The 24,083-nt window shown below is 36.5% G+C and overlaps 1 protein-coding gene across 1 annotated transcript in view; it reads right to left on the bottom strand.

The window, feature by feature from the left end:
- Window positions 1–147: 147 nt before the first annotated feature.
- IPPK (inositol-pentakisphosphate 2-kinase) overlaps window positions 148–24,083 on the bottom strand; it is a 30,579-nt gene continuing 6,643 nt past the window's right edge. Inside the window, exons 3-13 of the mRNA XM_007428663.4 lie at window positions 20,398–20,493; window positions 17,894–17,960; window positions 14,839–14,951; window positions 14,028–14,117; window positions 13,599–13,657; window positions 13,065–13,137; window positions 8,083–8,362; window positions 6,782–6,932; window positions 5,080–5,182; window positions 4,378–4,457; window positions 148–2,343 (exon numbers count right to left, since the gene is read on the bottom strand). Coding sequence (XP_007428725.2) covers window positions 2,118–2,343; window positions 4,378–4,457; window positions 5,080–5,182; window positions 6,782–6,932; window positions 8,083–8,362; window positions 13,065–13,137; window positions 13,599–13,657; window positions 14,028–14,117; window positions 14,839–14,951; window positions 17,894–17,960; window positions 20,398–20,493 — 1,338 coding nt within the window. The 3' untranslated portion in view covers window positions 148–2,117. The remainder of the gene's footprint in view (window positions 2,344–4,377; window positions 4,458–5,079; window positions 5,183–6,781; window positions 6,933–8,082; window positions 8,363–13,064; window positions 13,138–13,598; window positions 13,658–14,027; window positions 14,118–14,838; window positions 14,952–17,893; window positions 17,961–20,397; window positions 20,494–24,083) is intronic.

The following is a 24,083-nucleotide window of genomic DNA, read 5'->3' as shown; positions in this document are numbered from 1 at the left end:
AGCTTAGCTTGCCATGTAAATATTTCCTAAATGCAGAATCTGACCTATTGCTGATTGCCTATTGCAGGTGATACTTCTCCAAATCAAATGCCCAATGCTGCACAGCTGTTTGTATCATTTCCTAGTATTACTTAGGGTATACAAAACATTTTGAAATTTGAAATGCTTTGCACACCTCTAGTTACTTATTTGCTTTAAGAATGGTAGCCCTTCTGGAAGATGCTTTGTATTATAATTGAGCATATTTCAATAAAGTATTTTTGAACAAGTTTAGCAAGATTCACAGTTACCAATAAGTTTAAGAGTTATGTTCATTTAATTGTTCATTACATATTTACTAGATTCAAATCACATTCTAGAACTATGCCCTTGACATCCTCTGACTTGCAGCCCAGAGTCTCTCTCAGGAGGACAAAACCTTAGAATTAAGCTGAATAAATATCACAAGATACAGATTCTTTTCTTTTTTTGGAATTAATGGATCTAGGAGCAGAATTCATGAGAGACACTCATAAAATATTGACATTATACTTAACGTTATAATAGCAGATGAACTGGAATCCACACAAAGTATCATTACAGATCTTTAGGAATACTTTCAGACAGATAAATATTTCAGTGATGATACATGAAAATCAAAAGATAAGATTATGCCACTAAATGCCCAGGCTGTAAAAGGTGGTAAGATTCAAAGAAGCAATTGCAGAACTTATTCTTACAAAAGGGGGGAGAGGGGGAGGGGAAAGAGATTCTTCGACTCTTCTTCCCCACTGCAAAGCGCACCAAAATCACATCTGCAGGAATCCACATCACTGACATGATTCAGAGAGCCTATGTTGTACAGCTCCTCTGGTGCAAGACACCTTTGGCTCCAATCCAGCAATTTCTGAATAGCTGATGCAGCTTTGGTTTGAATTCTCTCACAGCACGTAAGAATCCTTTGTCTACTGACATTAACATTTAACTTTTGCCATTAAGACAATCTAGAATTTCTCTTCCTGTTTTACAATAAACCTATAAGTAATTCCATAGATTCACAAATTCTGAATTCAGAGGTCCAATTACACAGCCAGCATTAGAAAATGACATGTCAGTGTCACTTCAAGTCACCCTTATTGCCACCGTGCAGCACAGCAAGGAGAATTTAAGCCTTCCTCAGCAAACTCTAAGGCATATCACACTACTTTCTAGTTTTGTGTGCAATGTGTGGTAAAAGATCCCAACAACCCCTGCAAAGAGAGAGAGAGAAAAATGGCTCTTTGCTGAGAACTTTTAATGCCTTAATAATGTTGAGTTCAGGATAAAACACCCAATTGCTACTGAACTTGTAAGCCCTAGAAAAACAAACAGCTGCTGTTGAAGGTCTAAAAAGGAGCTAAGCAAAAATGCAGATAGAAAAACTATCACCCAGAGAAAATTCAATTCAATTTTTAACTTCTCAAGTTGTTTCCCATTGAAGCCTCAGAATGGTTTGATACTGGAAAGGATCTAAATATGAATGAGGCATATGCAGCTAAAAATTGTTAATTTGTTAATTGTTAACAGTTAATTGTAATAGCAATTGTTTGTTTACAGTTAAATTATGCAATTTCTAAAGTCACCTCTTGTTTAATAAGGGAGCTAATTTGCGTTCATTGTTTTTATCATTATTCAAGAAAGGGGGATTTTTCATTAAATCTTTTTAATAAGTTTTGAGCAATTCTGAGAACTCCATAATATCACTTTGAAGATAAGAGATAATACATATGCAAGACACAGTCTAAGAAGCATTAAGAATCTGTTTAGCTCAAGAATTGTTTAGAATTTGATCTGATCACATTTATTTTGAACAAGTGATACTTAGTAATTCACATATGGTTATAGCTGCATCTAGAATTTTAATGAGGATGCTGGTTTTCTGCATTTGAACAATCAAATTCTCTTCCATTGTTCATAGAATAGTCATTTCATTCAAACTACTTTAATAGTACGTGTCTCTCTTACAGTAAATGTATTCTTCAAGACAGTTTCAGTTTTTTTGTGTTTCTGAAAGGCATATAAATTGAAAGCACAACTGAAAATAATAAAAAAAAAAACATAACTTAATTTTCCTCTGTGTTAAATAAATATTTAGCCAGTTACATTTTATGGAGGACTAGCGTGCAGTCTTCATTTTCTTTTAAGAGGTTTGACATCACTGAGTCGTCTTTGGCTTGCGTCCTCTTCAGATAATAGTTCACTACCTTCCCATCAAGCTTATATTGATGACGAATGCTTTCATATGGCTTCAGGTCTAGATCCAAGACAGACACTGAAAAGGTGAATCTTGATTTTGATGTTAGAACCACTGACCTCTGTTCAGAGCTGAAATTGAAATAAGAACAATATTTATTATTTGCTGTCCGGGAGGAAAAAAAGTCATTTAACTTTTACTGTTCATCCTCTATATATGAAAACTCTACCTATACCCTAATGGCGACAAGCTACAGCTGACATTGCATTTTTAAAGTACTTGTGGTCTTAAGTAAAATACAGCTTTTCCAATCCAAAACGTGGTGCAAAAAGAATTTGGTTGATCATGATTATCATTTTCCCACTAGTTTTTACCTCTGTTTATTTCAAACTTCCTTAAATTATTATATCACCAGTACTGCTTTGTGAATAAACTACACTGAGAGATTAGCTACATGTTTATCTTCAAGTAACAATTTTCACAAAGCTTATTTTGTCACTTATAACCCAGGAATAAAGGAAGTTATTCCTGTTCTTTTTAATAAATGCACCTAGATCCTAAACTTGAATAAAGATCTAGATATTTATGAACCCAGAAACATAAACTGGTATATAACTTTTAATCTACTATTGAAATTATATCTTGGAACTTCTCATGTTGCTGGAATTAATTGTTTCTAAGATATTTTGGAAAGTAAAGAGGCTATCTCTGTTACTGTCATACAACTTTCCTACTCATATGTGCTTCTCAAATTTAGCAGTTTGAAAACATACAGTTAATGATTAGAAAGCAATTTGGCTGCTAACCACAATTCCAGAGGTACTTCCCACATTTTGAATGTCTGGACTTTAAAATTTACCAGCAATAATACAAACTAGATTGAAAAAACAAACACATCTCACTCCTGCCGTATAACACCGCTGCTGTGAAAGCTGCATTGGCTAGTAGGGTGTTCCAAGTATAAAGCTACAAATGGCTCAAGACTAGGGTATTTATGAATCAATCTTTTCCAGATAGATTCTGCCCACCCAGTCCAAATGGCAGACAATATCTACTAAAGGTCCCCACCTACCATGAAGCTCAACAGGAAGGGGCATGAAAAGAGGCACTCCCTGTGAGGGCTCTTCCCCTCCCAAGGCAAGGGTGGCTCCTACTCTCACGGCCTTCAGAAAGCTTGATGAAGCTTATCTGTTTCAGAATGCTCTTGGAGGTTGATTGATTCTGGTTTCATTGGCTCTGATAGACAAATGGCTCGATTCTTATGAATGTTTACAGCATTTGTGCTATTGTTTTACTCTTGCTCTTTTGGTACACCACTTATAGCCTCTTCAAATGAAGCAGTACATGAATGAATGAATGAATGAATGAATGAATGAATGAATGAATGAATGAATGAATGAATGAAAAAATAAACTTAATTTTCAATAATGTGATTAATCATGTTTAAGTCAGTTGTAAACGTGCACACAAACCTTTGTGGAAAGTTTTCTATTTTATATTTCTTCTCTGTTTTGTTCAGATTATTACACACAGAGAGAAATAAAACATACACATATGTATGTCATAGCCTTTAAGTGAAACTCTCCATTGCATACAAAATTAGACATTTCATCATGAGAAGCTCCTAAGCATAGCGACACTTTTTGTTCAGGTATCAGACAAAAAGTTTTTGAGGAGAACTCATCTTTCCACAGTGCAACTCTTAAGATACGAGGTGATCGAAAACACTGCACCCATCAAGTACCAGAGCATCCATTATGCTCTATTTTTTTTTTTTTAAATGGCCGTCATTCTCAAGACTGCTAAACCTCACAAGATTCCCAGGAATGATTGGATGTTAGCAGCTCTTTCAAAACAGAGGCATCACACCCATTACATTTCCCACCTGAAAAAGCTAAGGGGGAACAAATTTAACTGTCTGGAAGCTTCACAGCATCACTAAAGAGGGACGTTAAGAAGTCACTTTGCTCCCTGGAGGGAAATTCAACTATCCCTGGAAATGGGAAGTTTGGGAAAGAAGCATTCCCATTCTTGTTTTAGAAGCAGTTAATAAATGCTTGCCATCCTCAAATTTAAGAGACTGGTTCACAGACTAAAATAGAAAAATGTTGGGGGGTTTTTGGGGGGGTTTTACAAAATATTTATATTAAATATTTAGATATTACCATTCATCTTGTTGACAAGGTGAAAGCACAATCATAATGGAACAGTCCTTTGCCGTCATTGCAACTCTATACTGCTGAACCTGTAACAGAAATCAAATCTATAGTCATCTATCAGGCAACAAGAACTGAAAAGCTATCTCATTCATATATATAAATATATATGAAATATATGAATTTCTATTTCCCTATTTAAGAGTTACATGAAAATTACAATGTAAGTTCAGTTAGGAAAAACTGACTAGGTGGAGAAAAAGTCTGGTTTTATATGCAAAGGGTTCTGTATGTTGCTTCCTGTGAATAGAGGTTTGTTAAATGTATTTCTATTCCAAATATTCCAGTGCACAATATTTGTAAGTAAATGCAGTAAAAGCTATCCAGAGGACTGGGTTAAATTATAAATGAAAATAAAAATATTACACACAAATACAAAGCCAAGAGTACATGCCTAGGTATTGTTTTAATTTCTTCCTCCTTATCATACAGTATTTTGTTAAAGAGGGTAACTGGTGTTAATAGACAGGTGATGGTGTAACTAGATATCCTGTGTGGTTTCCTACTTTCCAAAGGACAATATATGCTACTAACTATAGTAATTCCACTACACTACATTTTAATCTTCCTGTGTCTTTAGCAAGACCTTAATGCTTTTGCACATACAATTGTAAATGTACAAAATGCACATATATGATTGATATGAGGTACCTTTGTCAATGCATATGCTACTGTTCCATCATCCTCACTTGAGAGATCTAATAACTTCTCATAGAATGATTCATTATAAGGCCCATCAATCTGTAACACGTTCCTAGAAAAAAGGAATACATTCAGAAAATAAAGTAAAATGCAGAATCACAGAATTGAAAGTCAATCACATTTCTGTACCATGAAACAACTGCAACAAATTTGTTTCATTTGCTATTTGTTTAACTCAGATCTGACAACTCAAGTGTAACAAGTGAGGATATTGTCCCCTCTAGTGACTGCTGCCTAAAATTACATGAGACAGTCAAGAAAGCAACATTGCAAAATAAGAACTCTCCAAAATAAGTATTTAGCCTTTGGTTTTGCAGTGACAAGTGAGGGCTGCAAAGGAATATCTGCAGTGTTGAATGCCCTCAATAGAGGTTCCTGCCATGCTGTTTTCCAAAGTTCAATGTTCTTACCCCCCAGGTACTCTACTTCCCACATTTAATGGTAAGCTAACATTCCATGTGCACTGAATACCCTCAGGTCTCAGTGGGCTACTTGGGGGAGAAGAACCCTCCATCAGATTTTTTTTCTTAATATATTTCTTCTCTATATTTTGGGGTTTCCTTAAGCCAATGCCTCTCCCTTGTTTATGAATGTTTTTGGCTCCTCAGAACTGTACAACTTATGACTATTGATACTATAAGCAAAATATGTATTGTGTAAAATATATGTGCCACAGTTCCATTCCAAGAGGTTCTAAATTATCTTTGAAAAGTATACTTGGGCTACTTTGTTTTAATCTGTACACCACTGGAGTCACTGGGAGTTGGGTGGCCTTATCCTAAATAAATAAATAAATTTGCACCAAATTATATGTAATGTAATATTTGAACAAAATAAATAAAGTATATAAGCAAGGGAGACAAAAATGCAATTTTAAAAAAGTAGAAAGAGTTTGTACTGTGATGTTCGCTCAATATGGTTTGGAAAGTTACCAATGATTAGAAACAAATATTCTTCCTACGCTAGATTCATTGTCATCCCCATTTTCCCTAAAGTTCAGGCATATTGCCTATATGATTTGAGCATGTAAAAAATAATTTTTTTATAAATAGCAAGAATTGTTTTCATTCTCCAGTGACTGCATATGAAAAAAACCAGATAGCTATAATTTTCTTCAAGAATGCAGAAGCCTCCATTCTTAAAATCAATTAGAATTATAAACACATTGCAGTCTTTCTCTGACACTTTTTCTGATACTAATATTGAAGGAGGGAGACACCCCACAAAAAAGTTTGCTAAATTTTCTAGTTTTTTCCCAGGACTTTACATTTAAACAGTTGACTCAGATGTGTCTGCAAAAAAGCTATTTTGTGATAGAAACTACTGATTTCCTTTTTTTTCCTTTGCCTATAGAGAGAGAAAAATCAGATCCTCATTATTATGACAAAATACTAGGTGCTGTATAATTTCCCAGTTCTAGGATACAACTTCTAGACTTACCAGAGATAGCATAGTTGGATACTATATAATTGGCGATATAGTTGGATAGAATAGTTTGGAGTCAGGTGATAGGTCCATACTATCTCTGCAAGTCTAAAGTCATACTCTAGGAATGTGAGGGGTTAAGTCGCCATTGTTTTTAAGAGGTGCTATGTTCTTAGGTCTCCTCTGACCATACCAATTTGCTGATCTGAAACCTAATATCACTTACCTCTCTTTGGGAAACTCTTCCAAGTATTGCTCTACTCTGTTGTATAAAGGATAAACACCTTCTATATCCAGTGTATCCAGCATTTGAGCCTGAAGTGTTTTGTAGAGAAGACATCCCTTTGGCAAGCCAGAGGTCTCTACTTTATTTTTAGCTAAAAAGAAGAACAAGTTTCAAACAGCTTTTACAATAGATATACCAATCTCTCTGATCACAAATAGCAGGGGACATAAAAATAGGAGAGAATTTAGGTGTGATCCTTCTACTACATAAACACAGATTTCAAAAATGGGAACAAAGAAGCCACTGCTCTTCTATGAAAGAACTTTTCAGAAGGAGAAACTGTGACATCAGATTTGTATTGTTCTTTCCCTATACGAGAGGAAGGTCTATGAAAATGATCCTAAATAGCATATTTTAAAACATGGTCTAAATTTGTTCAGAATTTATGGAAAATATTCCTAGAAAAATACTTAATTATTTTCTATCTGCTCAATTTTTCCCCACGATTATTCAGGAGAAAGAGTAATTAGCAAAACAGACTGTTTGTTTTAACTAATCTGTATATGAAAGTACATTTTACACAGTGGAATTATCTCTTTCATATTATAGTTTTATAATTAATACAGCTTTGTTAACCGTAGCTATAAAGCAAATATTCTGGGTTGACAGAAACCAATAATTTAAGTGCTTCTGGCATGGAAAAGTAGATACCTAGAATACATTTTAGGTTTTCTACACTGGCATATACATTAACTTCTTGAAAAATGATATTTCCTTCATGTTGCAGATTTATGTCACAATGTAGTGCTTAATACATAACTCAAAACCTGAGGTAGCAACAACAACAAAAACTAGAAGGGAAATCTAACTACAGACAGCACTAGGAGGGTGGGTAGCTTATTTCACACCATACAAAATGCAAAAAATGTCATTTTTGCAAAAAGGCAATTGGCTTATTCTCATTAGATATTTATCAGTAGTTCAGGTTAATCATGAGAACAGTCAGACAAACAACTATTAATAGTTTTGTACTTGATTCCCTTCTCTCTGAAGGTAGCTCAGCCATCCTTAGAGTGACTAGTTAATGCTTTTTTAAAAATACAGTTTTTGGGGTCCTAAACCAATACATACAGGGTAGGGTAAATTCTATATTAAAACTGAAAGCAAAGCAAATTTTAGATAGTATATTTTGGGATGTGAAGAGGCCAGAATGACAGATATCTTGCAGCTCAAGGCACTGCCCAATTACTGAAGAGCGGCATCTGATTTCCAGATGGCAAATGAAGCAAAACAATTCTTACCATTCCGTACTAGCTCTTTACTGAAAGCACTGGCTTCACAATAGCATCTTCCTTGTGAGCTGGGAACTGTCTTCAAATCACCTGCTTTGCAGGTATCTGTATTATTCAGTAGAATCGTTGTTATTACATGGATCAATTCTTTCAGAATCGTCCTTGTACAATGAGGCCCACTGACCAGGCCATTTGAAGGAAAGAAAAAAGGTTTCAGATGGCAAGCAAGTTCATTCAAATCAGAGAGAGAATCCTCATTATCTTTGCAACCATAAATTAGTTCACCATTCTGTAACAGAAAAGAAGTTAATTAATATCTTTAAAATAGTAACAAAAATCATTCCAATTTTGGTTGTATCCCAATTGTACCTTCTGGTTATACCCCCTGTACTTCATAGGTGGGATGCAGAGAACAGTACGTTGGCTTCCAGATAGTCTCTAAATTAGAGACCCTAGTTTGCACAGAATAGCATGAGTTTATTTTGGGGTAAAACCAGGATTTTCTTGAATTTATGGCATATTGGCCAATATGTGAAAAAGCTGCCTGGTCCTGTCCTTACCATTAGCAGAATATGCTGCATAGCAACTCTGGCTGGTAAGTAGATTACACCTTCTCTGTCTGAAAGCCTTGGCTGAACAAAGCCATGAAGAGCAGTGGAGGTGATATCTATGGGTGATGACCTGGTATATGGAAAATTGCAACTCAGAATGTAAGAAGAATAAATGGTAGAGTACATAAATTAATGAAGGAAACAAAAGGGGGAAAAAAACAGGTATGTTGTGTGCCCATGAAACTACATGAAAGGAGAAAGATATAAAGATAATAGATCTGAATGAAGGAGGTCTGATTTTGGGGAGAAGGATTTATTTACTTACTTACTTATTTATTTTTACTTACACAGGATTGACGAATAATATCCACTGAAGTGAAGGTATAGGTTTAATTATGAATGAAAAGGCTAAAATATATTTCATCATCAAGATTGTTGTGGGTATATATGAAGATATAAATTCATAAATGGGTCACAGTTACATTTCAGTGAACGATGGCACCAGTTTTGGGGAAAGCTGTGCAAAATTCTGAATGAATGTGGTCCAAGAGAAAAGATTGATTCAATTATTTAAGATGAAAGACAGTAAAGGATACCTGAGCTGAGTAATAAAAGGTTCTGAATATGTGCAAATAGTTTTCTAATATTGTCAAGAATGGAACTTGGAGAAAAAATAGCATAGAAGTAAAGGGAAACAAAAAAGATGAAAGAAATTAGGTGAACATAGAACTATAGGAAGAGAAAGTATGAGATGTGTATGAAGAAGTATTAGAAGACAGATTACTGAACAGAATGAATGGCAACTAAATGTAAGGACAGAGGAAACTGGAAGAGAGTGAAAAGAACTATGTCACAGAGTGCTGCAGAAGTATGAAAACGAATGGTAGAATGGTAGAATGATGAAAGGTATTATATAATGGGCATGCACAGAAAAGGGTAATTCCAAGGAAATTCCTCCCCTGACACGTGGTCCGCGGCCATTTTCCGCCCCTGACACGTGGTCCGCGGCCATTTTCCACCCCTGACACGTGGTCCGCGGAACACCACAAAAAAGTTAAAATTTAAAAAGTCAGAGAAAATGAAGAGTGAAGTTAATTCAGGAATATAGTTAATGAATTTGATGTAGAAATTGAAAGAAAAATTCTATGCAAGAGGAACAGTGAATGTAGGTCTACAAATTTGGACAGAAGTATAAAAAAAATTAATAATGGACCTGATTGAGAATTATTACTGATTGTAGAGAATGCTAGACAGTGCTTCAAGGGGTATGGAGCTGAAAATTAATATATCAAAAACCAAAGAAAATACAGTGAATGATTGGAAGTTATATAAATGATAATAAAAGCAAGAAGATGAATTTGTATAGCTACTAAAGATAGGAAAATAGATGGAGCAATAGTAAGACATGCAAATGCTGGTGCAAAGGAAGACTGTATGGAATTAATGTTTAGTGAACATTAATATTTCTGTATATAAGAGCATCCACCTGCCTCAAAACAGGGAAGTGAGAGTTGTATATGTCAAAAGAAACTTTAAAACTAAGTTGAATACAATGGGAATGGAATTATGTGTAGTAAACAGTAAGAGATAATATTAAGAGTGGATTATGATTGTAAATTGAGCACAGAAGTGAGTAACTAGTATAAAAGAAGTACAGTGGAACCTCGGTTTATGAACTTAATTCGTTCCGTGATTCTGGTCGCACCCCGAAGGAAATTTCCCCATAAGGTGCAATGTAATTACCGTTAATCCGTTCTGGTGTGGAGGACAGGGAGGCGGCTATTGCTTGGAGGGAGAGTCCCCCTCCCTATGACCATGTGTCAGGGGCGGAAAATGGCCGCGGACCACGTGTCAGGGGTGGAAAAATGGCCGCAGACCACGTGTCAGGGGCAGAAAATGGCCACGGACCACGTGTCAGGGGCAGGAAAATGGCCGCGGACTATGTCATGGGAGGGAAAATGGCTGCGTATCCTGTTCGTACCCCAAGGCGGAGTTCGCAAACCGAGGTAAATTTTTGCGGCCGGAGCTGGTCGTAACCTGAAAAGTTCGTTAACAGAGGCATTCGTAACCCGAGGTACCACTGTATGTTGAAGAGAGAATGAATGAGGATCAAATCTCAAAACATATTTATGAAAGAAATGAGGGAAATGGTTGAGAGGTGGGGAAGACTGAGAAAATCCTGGTTGAATAAAGTTGATGAGATCCTCAAAGACAGGTGAGAAATTTAAAGAGCTAAAGCCAATATATGACTTAATGTTTGGGCATGGTGGAAGCAAGGATGGATTGCAAGGATAGAAAGGAATGGACAGGTAAAGTGAATGGTGTTGATGTAAACTAGGTTTAGTTAGACTCCTTCTCTTTTTCTTCTCTCCTGCCTTCTTTCGCTTACTACTTCTTGTCCTTTTTCTGTACTTTGATAATGTTGCTATCCTGAAAGGGAATACTGTGATGGCTATATATGCATGTTAGTACAATCTGAGTTATAATCAGTGCATGATTATGCATTTTGCAACTGGAAAACTGACAGTAAGTAATTCTTAGCTGGAAACTACCTCACCAAGATTTTACTCAGTGATAAACAGCAGATCCCTACGTAAGTACTAGATCGTCAAAACAAATTTATTTATTTATTTATTTAAAAGATTTATTTGGCTGCCCATCTTAAGCAACTCTGGGCAGCTCACAACAACAATAAAACCAATAACTATAAAGCAATCATAAAACAGCAAAACAGTAAAACAATAAAACCTGTGCCTTAATCTTCCCCTTGGGATGCCCCACAGCACCCTCCAGTTGCCCTCATTCCATACTTTCTATCTGTACAATCCTATCTCAGCAGGTTTTAATGGCCTTCCAAAAGGCTAAAAGGGTATATAGCAGGAGAAATACATGATTTGGAAAATGAAAGCAGCAAGCAGAGAGGAGATTTTAAGACCCTGCCCAATTCACTGCTTTCCCCATGCTTCTTTCTTCCCTAATCATAGCAGAGAACAGCTACCAAGGCCTCTATATATTTCTTCCTCCAAATCACAGCCTCTGCTTCTTCAGCTGTAAGTCAGCAAACCTGATTTATCCAATCTAGGTCTCCTGGCAAACAATCTGTGCTCCTTGAGAAAAGGGCAATATACAGTTCTTCAAAAAAGATACTTATATCAAACATTAAATTAAAAACAAACCGCTTTGTATTTTAACAAAATATTAAATATATAAATTAAGATGTAATTTACAGACGAGAAGAAATACTTAATTAAGAGCACAGCAGTCTGAAATCAACCAAAAATGGAATGAAACAACCCTTCTGAATGTGCATGTAGGTCTGCAAATGCTAGAGATTGCTACCTTGATTTCATCCTGCTTGTGGAAGAGGAGGAATGGAGTGCCAGCCAGCAATAATTTGAGCTGAAGTGGAGACTGATGTTCATCAGGCATTCATTCACTATCAGATATGAACTACTAGCATAGCTGGTTGAAGAACAGCACAGAAGCTGGGGGACTGAAACTGATCTGGAAGAGGGAAGGAAGGAGAAAGGAGGATGAAGCAGGGCCCTCCAAACCTTGAAAAAATTGACAGGAGGGAACTGCTCCATCAAAGAAGCAAATCAGCACTTTATAGACCCCAGCCTTCCATAGCAAGAGTGAAGATAATGGCAGCTAGGCCAGCATATCAACCCTAATGGGTCACACAAATGGTAGTGGGAAGACAGGAGCAGCTGGGATGAAAAGAGGGGCTGGTTATGCCAGTAATCAATCTCAGCTCTTGTATTTAAATGCTGGACTTCAAACACTTGAAGTCCATGTAACCACTCAGATTTTATGAATTCTTACCAGTTTAAAGGGCCTATGTAATAAGCTATGTTGCTAAGTAAATTAGTTTCTTCCAGCACCTCTTTGTAAAAAAAATAAATAAATAAGAAGCCTAGCATCTCTGACATTTATGTCTTCTGAAGGATTGCAGAAATGGCAACCTGATGTAACTGGTTCCTGCTCAACTTTAATTTGAGACTGTCACAAGGGGGCATACAGACTTCCAAAATGTGTGCTCACTATAGCTTCTAACTATTGTATGCTTTCTTAAATGAGCTTAATAATTCTCAACCAGATTCATCATTATTTTTTATACTTCTGTCCAAATTTGCAGACCTACATTCACTATTCCTCTTCTAAAGAATTTTTCTACTTTCAACTTCCAAATCATGTTCATTAAACACATTCCTGAATTAACTTCAGAAAATAAAAAAAAGAAAAGGAGTATTTCAAACAACATCACTATAAGTAATTTGCCCAGTAGGCGAAGCATTGATTGTTTTATTTAAATCATAGAGATGGCAGCTAGGACCTCCAGGAACTGCTACCTGATTAAGCACACTAGCAAAAAAATACCAAAGTGAAATAGGCAGGATGAGGAACAAAAGCCTCCTTGAAACATTCAGTGCCCCTTACCTTAAATATTTTTAAGTTATTCTGTGCTTCATATAATAGATTTCTCAAGGCAAAATGCATTCGCTGTTTATTTCTAAAATTAAAAAAAAAATTAACATGAATATTTAAAATGAAGTGCAACCAATCAGTCATTAAAATACACTTGCTCTCTCTGATCTAGTCTCAAACCTGTCTGTATTTTATTTCTAACTCTATGACCTTATAACTGGAACTATTCCCCACTCTAATCCTCAAGAAACTTCATACTTCTACTTAGAAGTCATTTGTCACATTTTCCACATTTTTTTCCTGAAAATTGTTCCAACTATTCTTCCTACTAGCACTTTACTAGCTTCTTTCCATATCCTTAAGAGTGTTTATCATGCAGCTCAGAACTGATTAACAGACTGAAACTTTTCAAGTTAGGAGCATAGTTGTTAGATTTCACATAGATGTAACATTTGGCATAGCAGAACTGTTCAAAAGAAGTAGCACTAGTAACAGTAAGAGCTTAGTAAAGAAAAGATACATAAAATTTGAGATACACTTTCTTACCCTGAGAATAGATCTAGAGGACAGTATTTACTTAGATGTTTCCACTTTCCTTTTGCTATCTGTTGACAAACAAAACATAGGAGTTCAAGGCCAAGTCCCAAATATACATTCATTTATTTCTCAAACAAATTTGCAGTTAACTCAGTTTCTGGAACTGTTCAAGCTGGGAGTTCATCAACATCTCCAGACACTTCCACTAGTGCCTTTTGTTTCCTTGCTCTCTCAATTTAAGAAAGTTCCAGTTTCCATCTTTCTCCTTCTTCTCACTTTTCCCAATAAAAGCACTTCCCTCCACTTTCATGATTAGCAAAAACAAAATGGCCCTCACAACTAAAAAAGGAGTGAGTTTTGCCTTATGAATAAATGATCAGGTGTGCTAAATATCACTCTGCTATCAAAAGCTTACAATTCAGTTAAGTTGTGCATTACCTTTAGATGCTGGTGCATGCAGTAACGACAAACTTTATATTTTATCTCTTGTGAAACATGGCTGGAAAAGGGGAGGAATCCACATTTTGGCTGCAGGAATAAATGCATTTTAAAAATTAGGACATCTTCACTTTGTATTTAGAAGTAATACCAATCCCCCTCCCCCCTCCATATCTAATAAGGCCTTCAGGGTCTTCCAACCTTTCTGCAAGGTCTTATGAAAAGCAATGCACAGACTTTCCAGCCCTAATACACGCAAACAGCAGAAATATTTCTCTTACGTTTGTTACAAAACTTCTGATATATCCCCAAAAGTATTGACCTAATTATTTGGCATAAATCTAAATGCTGTAACATTTTTCACTTGCTCAGATTTCAAATTTTCAAATATTCAAATCTGCATCAGTGCCCAAAAAAAAGAAAGGTCATTTATTAATGTATTTGACGTGATTAAGGAGAAATACTGGAACAAAATCACTTGAGTAGCATTGTTTGATTCTTCATGAGAGGTAGCCAACAAGATGGGTATACAAAATGACCTATATTATCATTCTACTCTAAATATTTCTGCCTGATTAAAATGAGCTTCAAAAGTTTCTATGATTTTAAATAAGTTATAAAATACCATTTCATCTTTTATAGCTACTTCCTGTAATGGAGATATACCATTAATAATCATATTTTCAATGTTAAAATTATATTTCTACACTGTTTAGCATTTAGTCCATTCAGCTAATAAAATTAAAGTGGCATAATAGCTACAATATGAATACAAAGTATGGATATTGTATGGAACTCCTGATGTACTCACCTTAATTTCTATGCAAAGTTTGGGGCGATGTTCAACAGAATGCAGCCTAGTGAGATTAGGAAGGCACAAAGCATAACCACTAAGAGTGTCCATATCTTTATCACAGCGTGATTCTAAAGAAAAAGGAGAAATAACTGCTTGCACCCATGTTTAATACTCCAACTTTATCAGTACTACAAATAAATCATTACTTCCTCATGTAGTTAATGTGAATGGCTGTCGTGCCCGCCCTGCCATTTATACTAACAGAATTCCTCTCTTTATCACCATTTTCTATAATCAGTCAAATCCCTACAAGGAATCAGGCTCAAACTAGGAATACACAGACATCCAGGCTCATGATAGGTACATACAGAATAAAAGCATAATACATTAACTGACAGAGATTTTTAGAAGATACGGCAAATGTCATTCCTCTCTTGATAGTTCTACAATAACTACAAAGCAATAAACCCCTGGCATGCCAGTGTTTTTAATCTGAGAAAAAACCCTATGGGGTTGAGTGGTGTCATTACGGGGTTTCAATATTACCAAAGGAGCACAGACTCACAGGAGCAGTTGTGAGAATGTAAGTCCTGCTCTAAACTCTTTCAAGGAAGGAAGGGTGGAATACAAACACAGGACATACTATTGTGCTTGACACACATAAACTTTCCATGCTATTCAATACAGGAGACTAATAACTTTTATTATTGCCTTCCTAAAAGTGCCAAAAACACATTTCAATCAAATGCATTCCTAAGTAGAATACAAATTGCATTTTACCCAAAGCATGTTATTACAGTTTAAAATGCATGTCTGAAATGTTTCCCAGAAGTAACAGAGGAATGGACTGTGAAGATGGCAGGGTTCACATAGATGACAGAATTGATCTGTTTGATCAGGGATAAAACTAAGTACTTTATAAAGGACTGGAAACCCTTTATGGACTTTTTGCTGAAAACGGAAAAAAAATGAACTTTTGGATTTGTAGATTAAAAAGTGCTGGATATGGGATAAAGGGAAACTATGCAATGTAATCTTAGAGAGGGAGGAGGGATAATAAGTTCATTTGTAACTGCTGCAATGAAGACTGGAAGTTGCTTTTTTTTTCTTTTCTTCTTTATCTGTATTGTTTTTCACAATTTTTCTTTTATCTCTTCGTGTTTCTTAATTTTTCTTTATTTATGTTTTCATATTTGTCTTTTATTCACGTAAAAATCTTCAATAAAAATTATATACAGTCTTGGGGGGGAAAAGGAAATGTTTCCCAAAATAATAGGATATGGTTTCGTTCAATTATACAAGTGCACCAACATCTATGCAGCAATTGTGCTGAAAAATTCTCTGAAGTAGTTATTTGCAAAATACAAGATCTTAAAATTTACTTTGGACCCTGAATCATCACATGAAGCTTGGCAGCATGGTAGGTAGATTAGGTGTCAAAAAGACTTGAATTATCATCCTGTTTCAAAAGTAAATGAGTATCTTCTAATCGACCTTGGGTGATTTGTAAAAACTTAAATGATTAATCGAGTCAGCCCTGATTAATCCTGGGACAGAAGACTGGGAAATCCTACATCTAGGCAAAACTGAAAAAAAAATATCAGAAAGAAGGCAGTGGTAGGCCACTTCCATACTGATACCAAACCACCAACATGGACATGCTTTTTTAATTACTAGCAACCAAACTCAAGCCACGAAAGTCTTTACTTTGGTTTATACTATGCTGGAGAAAAGTATCTAGTTAATGTAAAAACACACAAACAAATTACCTATGCCATATATAGTGCAAAACACAATGGGGGCCCAAAAGTGATGTGAATTATTCATCCAAGAAATATAATAGGCACAAATAAATTACGCTCCATTAACTAAAGAAACTGAGATTTTGACCTGACTGTGAAATACTTACGAGATGTGCTTCCTGCTGCAGCTAGGCCTGTGGGTTTTTTGTTTTATTATTTTGCAACCAAAGAAGCAGAACCAGCTTTAGCACTAAACAATATGCCATTATATTGCTACTTTTTTCTCTTTTCTCTCTGAGGGAGATGGGTGAAATATAAATTTAACAAATAAATAAGTTATTCTGAAAAAGGAAATGTATTCTTTACCAATTTGAAGGCCTAACTTGTTTTATTGTCCTGACTAACTTTCCAGAGAAACCACCTGAAAACTTTAAAAGAAGAGAGACATGCCTGAGGGATGTGAAAATATATATTCATAATTATGATAAAGTATTTGTGTCCAAGTTAAGGTGTTCAACACTCAATATCAACGGAAAATCCAATTGAACATGGGACAGCAGGAGAAAAGAGAAGCTAATATATTCAAGACAGGCACATAAGTCAAGCTGCACAAGCTTTTTCAGGAACCATACATGGCAGCTAAGTGGCATTACAGGGGCAAATTCCAAAAATTTAACAAGAACAAAAACTAAACTTGGCATAATTTAATTTGTACTGAATTAAAATTACAGTACATATAATTAATGTTATTGTTCCATCCAGCACAAAAAACTAAACTAAAATTTGTTAGCAATTTTTGGAGGGACTCAAGAGCTGAGTCTTAGAAGGTAATATATACAGTTCTGAAATGTTTACTTCCATTGCAGGAAAAGATTACCAAAGGCAACACCAATGTTTATTCTAATAACTGAACACTTAATTTCATAAACAAGATCTGTTTTTTCATACTATGTAATTATACCATTAAAAAATATTTGGGCTAAGGACAAGACAAGAATCATGTGGTTACAATCTACATGAAGCTAATTTTGTTACCCTTACCAGTGCTCTCACAGGTAGCAATAAACCTTATATGGAAGACTGCAAGGGAATTACAGGGTGATAAGCTAGATTGGGAAATTGGAAAAAAACCTAGAAGACAAGGGCAAACCACTTCTGTACTCTTGCCAAGAAAACTGAATCAACTTGCAAATGAGTTGAGTTTAGCTTGAAGACTTTACCTTCCAGGCAGTTGTGCAAGGGATCTAACAGACTTTTTAAAATAGGTTTCAGAAAATACCATTTCAATTTTATGTTCAAGTAGCCATACCGTTCTTTTAATTTCTTACCTGGCCTCTCTGACTGAATCTTTAAGCAAAGCTGTTTCACAAAGTCCAAAGGTAGCTGGACAACTTCCTAAAAAGGTTAAAGAGATTTTTAGAATTTTTTATTACTGTACTCTGATAAGTGTTCCCATTGCTATATGTAGGCTGTACAATACAGGTAGTCCTCGTTTAGCAACTGCCCCAGATAGCAACCATTCGCAAATATGATAGTAATAAATGGTAGTAAACAGTAGTAAAGAAAAAACATTTTCTGACCAATGTGTGTGCTTACGCCCCAATTTTTGCAGGTGACAACAACACATGCCAGAGAGAGTAACGCTGGCATTGCTGCATGAGAGAACTTTATCTAAATGAGATGGCAGGAACCAGTGAGCTTCACAGCGTCTTTCTCTCTCTCTCTCTCTCTGGCATGTGGTTTGCTTAGCAACCGTGTCACTTAGCCACCACTTTGCCAGAAGCAATTGCAGTTGCTAAACAAGGACTACTTGTATAACTAACTTCTTTTTATTGTATTGTTTTTAACCAATTAACAGAGATTGGGACAAACACCACTCATAATTGGAGCTGCCTATAAGCCCAGTAAAATAATTAAGAACTATGTGATAAAATATTTTTACAGAAGAAATTGCTACATATATCCATAGCAAGGAAACACTTTTTTCAAGTAAAGGTGTTTGATTGCTGAGCTAAACACACCTTCAGGAATTTGGGGGTGAAAAGGTGAGATAATGTTGAGAGAAGAGGAGGATACTGCCTTAAAATTCTATGAAAAAGTCAGCTTTGAATAACAATTCTCGCTAGAAAAGGAATACAAAGACTCTTCAGTTATATAAAACTCCTAGTAATATCTACTAACTTTTGGGATAATAATTCCTAATTCCAACTGTTACTATAACTAAACATGATTATACCTTTCTCTCAACTGCCACCCATCCCTCATTGCTAAATATATATGTGGTCACAATTTCAAAAACAAACAAAATTAAAAAAATATTTAGCTCCTTAAAGTTTATTAGTCAAGAGCAAGCAGCACTAAAACATGAATCTACAGAATTCAACATTCCAATTGAAGGATAAGATTAGAGGAGGTGGCCCCCATATTCAACTCCCTTTTCTAGAAGTGGCACAGGGGGTTGTCTTTTTAAGCAAATGTGAACTTTAAATATGCTTTCTGTATTTTTTTTTATTCAACAGTGTTTAACAAACAAAGGCCTTTTTGATGAAGGATTGAAATCAACTCTATAACACTGTCAGGAATATTTTTTATATGTTGGATAGAGTCGATTTGTGATCTGATGTCAATAATGAATTGGAGAAACAAACTGAACTTTAATCTGGAAAAAAGAAAAACATGCTCCGAATCAAAGACAAATAAGGAAGTGTGGGAAGCTGGATCAATTTGTGCTCCATGGGGTTATTCCCTCCTTGAAGATTCAGATTTGCAAATCTGCTAGGCTCTTGAATTCAGCCCTGAGCCTGAATGTTCAGTTTTCACCTAGGGCCTAATACCAAAAATGCCCTATGATCCAGCCAAAGGAATCCACGCCTAATTTGCATCATGACTGGGCTACTCTAGCATGCACGAAGTGAGGCTGCCCATGCCAAGGCAGTAGTGAAGCTGTTGCCAAAATGGCCACCCAAGGAGGCAGTGAGTGCTCACAAGAGCAGCCAAACAGACAGCTGCTCTCTCCCTCTCTCACATGGGCAGGTTGGATATATTTCTTTTTGGGACTACGGGCTGGATGATTTCATATGGACACTGGACTTGCAGGCCATAGGTTGCCAACCCCTGTTCTAGTGAGTACAGGTAGTCCTCGGGTTATGCTGGCAGTTGGGACCAGGATTGGTGTTGCTAAGCAATGCAGTCATAAAGTGCAATGTCACGTGACCACATCGCTTAGCGAGAGCAATCCAGGGCAGTCCCACTTGCCATCGTAACCCCAAGAGGCGCAGCTCATTAAGCGGGAAGAGGCAGAAGTCCCAGGTAAGGAGCGTGGAGGTGCTGGGGGGGGGATGGGGGATGGGGAGGTGGAGGGACGGCCAAAGGAGGGATGGCACAGGCTGCGCGCAAGTCACAGAAGGCCAGTGGAGGCTGCGTGTGGGTGGGTGCTGCAGGTGGAAGTGACTTACTGGAGCGATATTTGATCTTCCCTGCTGGCTTCCCCATTGAGTTTGTGGGAAGCCAGCAGGTAAAGTCACAAATGGCAATCCTGTGACTGCAGCACCCACCCACGTGCAGCCTCCATCGGCCTTCCGTGACTCACGCGCAGCCTGTGCTCTTCCTCTTGCTACTCCACTAAACTGTTAAGTTTAGTGCAACTATTCTGAATGTGTACAACAGAAGTTTTGCCCACTGCTCTATCTTCTATGTATGTGATCTGAATACAGGTTAAATATAAAAGGTTTTCTTCCATCCTTTTTCTTTGTGTCCAAACCAAACTAACCAGGTGAGGCTATAAAACACTGCAAAAAAGCTCTATTTAAAAAAACAAGAAAATAATAATTACCCCATGATGAACATACTTCTCCCCAAAAAAATGCTTCATGATGTGTTTGCCAAAATACACTATGTTCTGAAGATGATGAGCAATTTCTTCTGGTGTCTAAAAACCAAATATGAATAATTAGTGAAACAAAATATGCAACAGTAACAGGTAGAAATTCTAACTAATCTGGATCAAGGAATTGTCATTTTATGTATAAGAAGGTTATTTCAAATATGCAGAGAACACAACTCCTTGAATTGATTGGCAAACAAAATATAAATTTATATCACTCTGTCTTTCCTTATCTGAAAATGGGAATATATTTATTTTTAATATCATTCACACCTTTAGCCAACATCACCACCATGACTGGTTTTCTCCCAAGTTGTATTTCCTTTTAACACACATATTTTAGACTCACATAATCAACATGCTGCAATTATTATTTACATATCAATTAGCTGCTGTTCAGTGCGAGAGAGACCATTTTCTGATAATTTGAGTATACAACTAATAAATCCTTAAAAATCTATATGTGTAGCAATTTGGTAACAATGATAACCAAAGGAAACAAAGATATCACTGATTTATAAAAGAAGAAAGGAATAAGAAACAGCAAATAAGATGTAAAAAAATTAGTTAAGTTTCAATGAAAAAGCAAAATAAATCTGCAGCTTCTCTGCTGGTGTATTTTTAAAAAGCTAACAGCATGTATTGTTAGATCAGCATTACGGTTTAATGAGCACTTTTTAAAACTCTTGCAAATTATTAATTCCTGAAGTGCTTTCTTTAACATTTCAGTAATATCAACTCCAAACTAGGAACAAACATTAAATGAAAAATGTGTTTTCTTCTATGCATGGAACACTATGACCAGGTGGTTCAGCTGGACCATTCCAAGTGGGGTTACTGTCTAGCTGAAGTGGAACCTGGAACTGTTCTGGGTTTTGGCCAAGGCAAATCTAGAAGACTCTTACCAGGTGAGAAGGAAAAGGCTTCTGCATCTCACCATTCTCTCATCTCTTCCTCTGCAAGGCCTGTGGACCTGCCCCTTACATTTCCTTTTGCTGTGTGCCACTGTTGCCACTGATGCACTTGAATTCAAGGGCACCATAGCCATCTGGCTGCCCATCCCTCACCTGGTATTTCCATGCCTTCTTTTCTCTTACCTCCCCTTAGTTGCACACTGCTGGTGCGCCCACTACTGCTGCATGTACCCATCACATCCACCCACCCATTCTTCCCTCAATCTTACCACTCCTTTCTTTCCTTTACCTCCACCTAGTTGCTGTATGTTGTGTACAACCTCTAACATCTTTTTTCTTACTGTCCTTATTTCAGAATACTTCTGCCTGCCACATACATGTTCTAGGACTATGTCCATATGAAACGTAAGTTTCTTTCTGGACACTGATTGCCCAGAACTACCCATTCTGTGCATGGACCAATCTGTGCATGGAACATTTTGTATAGCCCTACTCTGAATACAACTATATTAACTGATTCAGCAGACTAGCTTCTGGATGTCTCCAGAAATCCTTTCCTATATATCAGAAAGCTCCATCTACTCTTCCTATTTGGGTAACTATTTTTATAATGTTCTTTAATTATCTAAACTAAAATTTGTACATGTCCAGCTCTGAAATATTTATTCTTTAAGCAAGCAAAAATAATAGCTATTCATCTTATAAAAATAAACTCTTCTATCTTGGTAACGATCAGGCCTAGCCTCTGGAGAGTTAATGTATTCTCAGACATCCTTAGATAAAAAACACAAGAGTCAAAGTGAACAAAGTCTCTTTCTGGTATAGGATTAGCATGGTAGGTATAGCAAGAAGATAATGCAATATAAGAAGGAACAGAAATACTGTAAAGCAGCTCCTCTGGAAGGGCAATACTCAGAATGAAAATGCTTTATTTACTTGGCAGAGAACATGTTTGATTGGCTAATTAACCAAGAAATAATGTCTCAGAAGATGGCAACACCTCATCGAACTTGCCTGGGCTCAGAAGCTAAGCACGACTGGCCCTAGTTAGTATTTCAAAGGAAGACATCAAGAGAATACCAGGCTGAAGGCTTGATGGGAAAGTTGGAAAAAATTCACAAATGAAGGCAATGCCAAACCACTTCCATATTGCTGCCAAAAAACATGGATATGTCCATGAAATCACCAGAAGGTGAACCTGAAAGAGATTTTACTTAAATGCAATAATACTTATAGAATCTACCTATACGCTCAGGTTGTGCATCAGTTACGCCCTTTCCTGGATCGGGATGCCCTTCGAACAGTCACTCATGCCCTTGTTATCTCCCAGATAGACTACTGCAATGCACTCTACATGGGGCTACCCTTGAAGAGTATCCGGAAGCTACAGCTGGTCCAGAATGCGGCTGCGCGGGCTATTTTTGGAGCCCCGAGAAGGGCCCATGTAACACCATTGCTCCGCGAGCTGCATTGGATACCAGTTTGCTTCTGGGTCCAATTCAAGTTGTTGGTTATTACCTTTAAAGCCCTACATGGTATGGGACCAGGTTACCTAAGGGACCGCCTCTCCCCTATGACTTCAACCCATCCCACCCGTTCACACAGAGAGGGCATGCTTTGGACCCTCTCAGTAAAAGAACTCCGTCTAGCGAGGTCCAGAAGACAGGCCTTCTCTGCAGTAGCCCCCGCTCTTTGGAACATTCTGCCCCCGGAGGTGCGATTGGCCCCCTCACTCCTGGCCTTCCGAAGGATCTTGAAGACCTGGCTCTGTCACTTGGCCTGGAGTGGGGAGAGAATATCTCAAGCAGGGAGATGGCTAGCCCCATAGTGGCCGGCTGTCCCCAACCCGATTTTCCATCTTCTTGGATTTTTTCCTTTTTTAGCATTGTTTTAATTGTATATATAGTATGTATTTTATATATATTTATAGTTTTAATGTCTTTGTAAGTCGCCCAGAGTCCCCTATTGTGGGGGAGATGGGGGGGGAGAAATCCAATAAATAATTAAATAAATAAACAAATAAAATAAATAGGCAACTTTATTGAAATGATTAATTAAAGGAATATAAATGTATTACATGACTAATAATTCAAACCTAATTTTAAACAGGCTTTGGAAGAAACTTTCATATTCTGCAAACCTTCAAAATATAAATGTATTTTGAGGTTTTATAGACAGAAGCCAATGTCATACTAGCAGATTTTTGTTTGTCTAAGTTAAATGTGAATGCATAATATGCAGTAGGTTCTGAAGCTCAATGTACATAAATAATTGCTTCATTTTTCTTAAAGAAATTTAGAATAAGGACTCAACAAGAACTCAAAACCCACTAAATCTCAATCAAAAGAATCATCATCATTCTATAGAACTGAGGAATAAATTGAACAAAAAATAAAAATACGCCAATTTTCATTATTCAGTACTGTGAGTATTCCAAAAAGAATATCTATTTCTGCTCCTCTTTTTAAAGATGTTTGTTGTCTCAGCATCATGAGCTTTATACTGCTTCTATCAGCTTACATCACGTTTTCAAATATTACAATCTCAAACTATATTTATGAAGTCTGATATGATACCTTTTATCAAAACACTTGCAATTATAACAGTAAGAGGTTAGGATAACATTAGAAATAGAGAGACTATTCTTTTCTGAAATGAATGTAAGGGGAAAGTCAGATTCATATTTGTACCCATCCATGCCTACAGAGACAATAGCATCCA

The sequence above is a fragment of the Python bivittatus genome, unplaced genomic scaffold (assembly GCF_059951505.1).
Source record: "Python bivittatus isolate LINGU-HERP-01145 unplaced genomic scaffold, Pbiv_v1 ctg000080_np1212, whole genome shotgun sequence".
Taxonomy (NCBI): domain Eukaryota; kingdom Metazoa; phylum Chordata; class Lepidosauria; order Squamata; family Pythonidae; genus Python; species Python bivittatus.
This window is presented reverse-complemented; position numbering and strand designations above follow the sequence as displayed.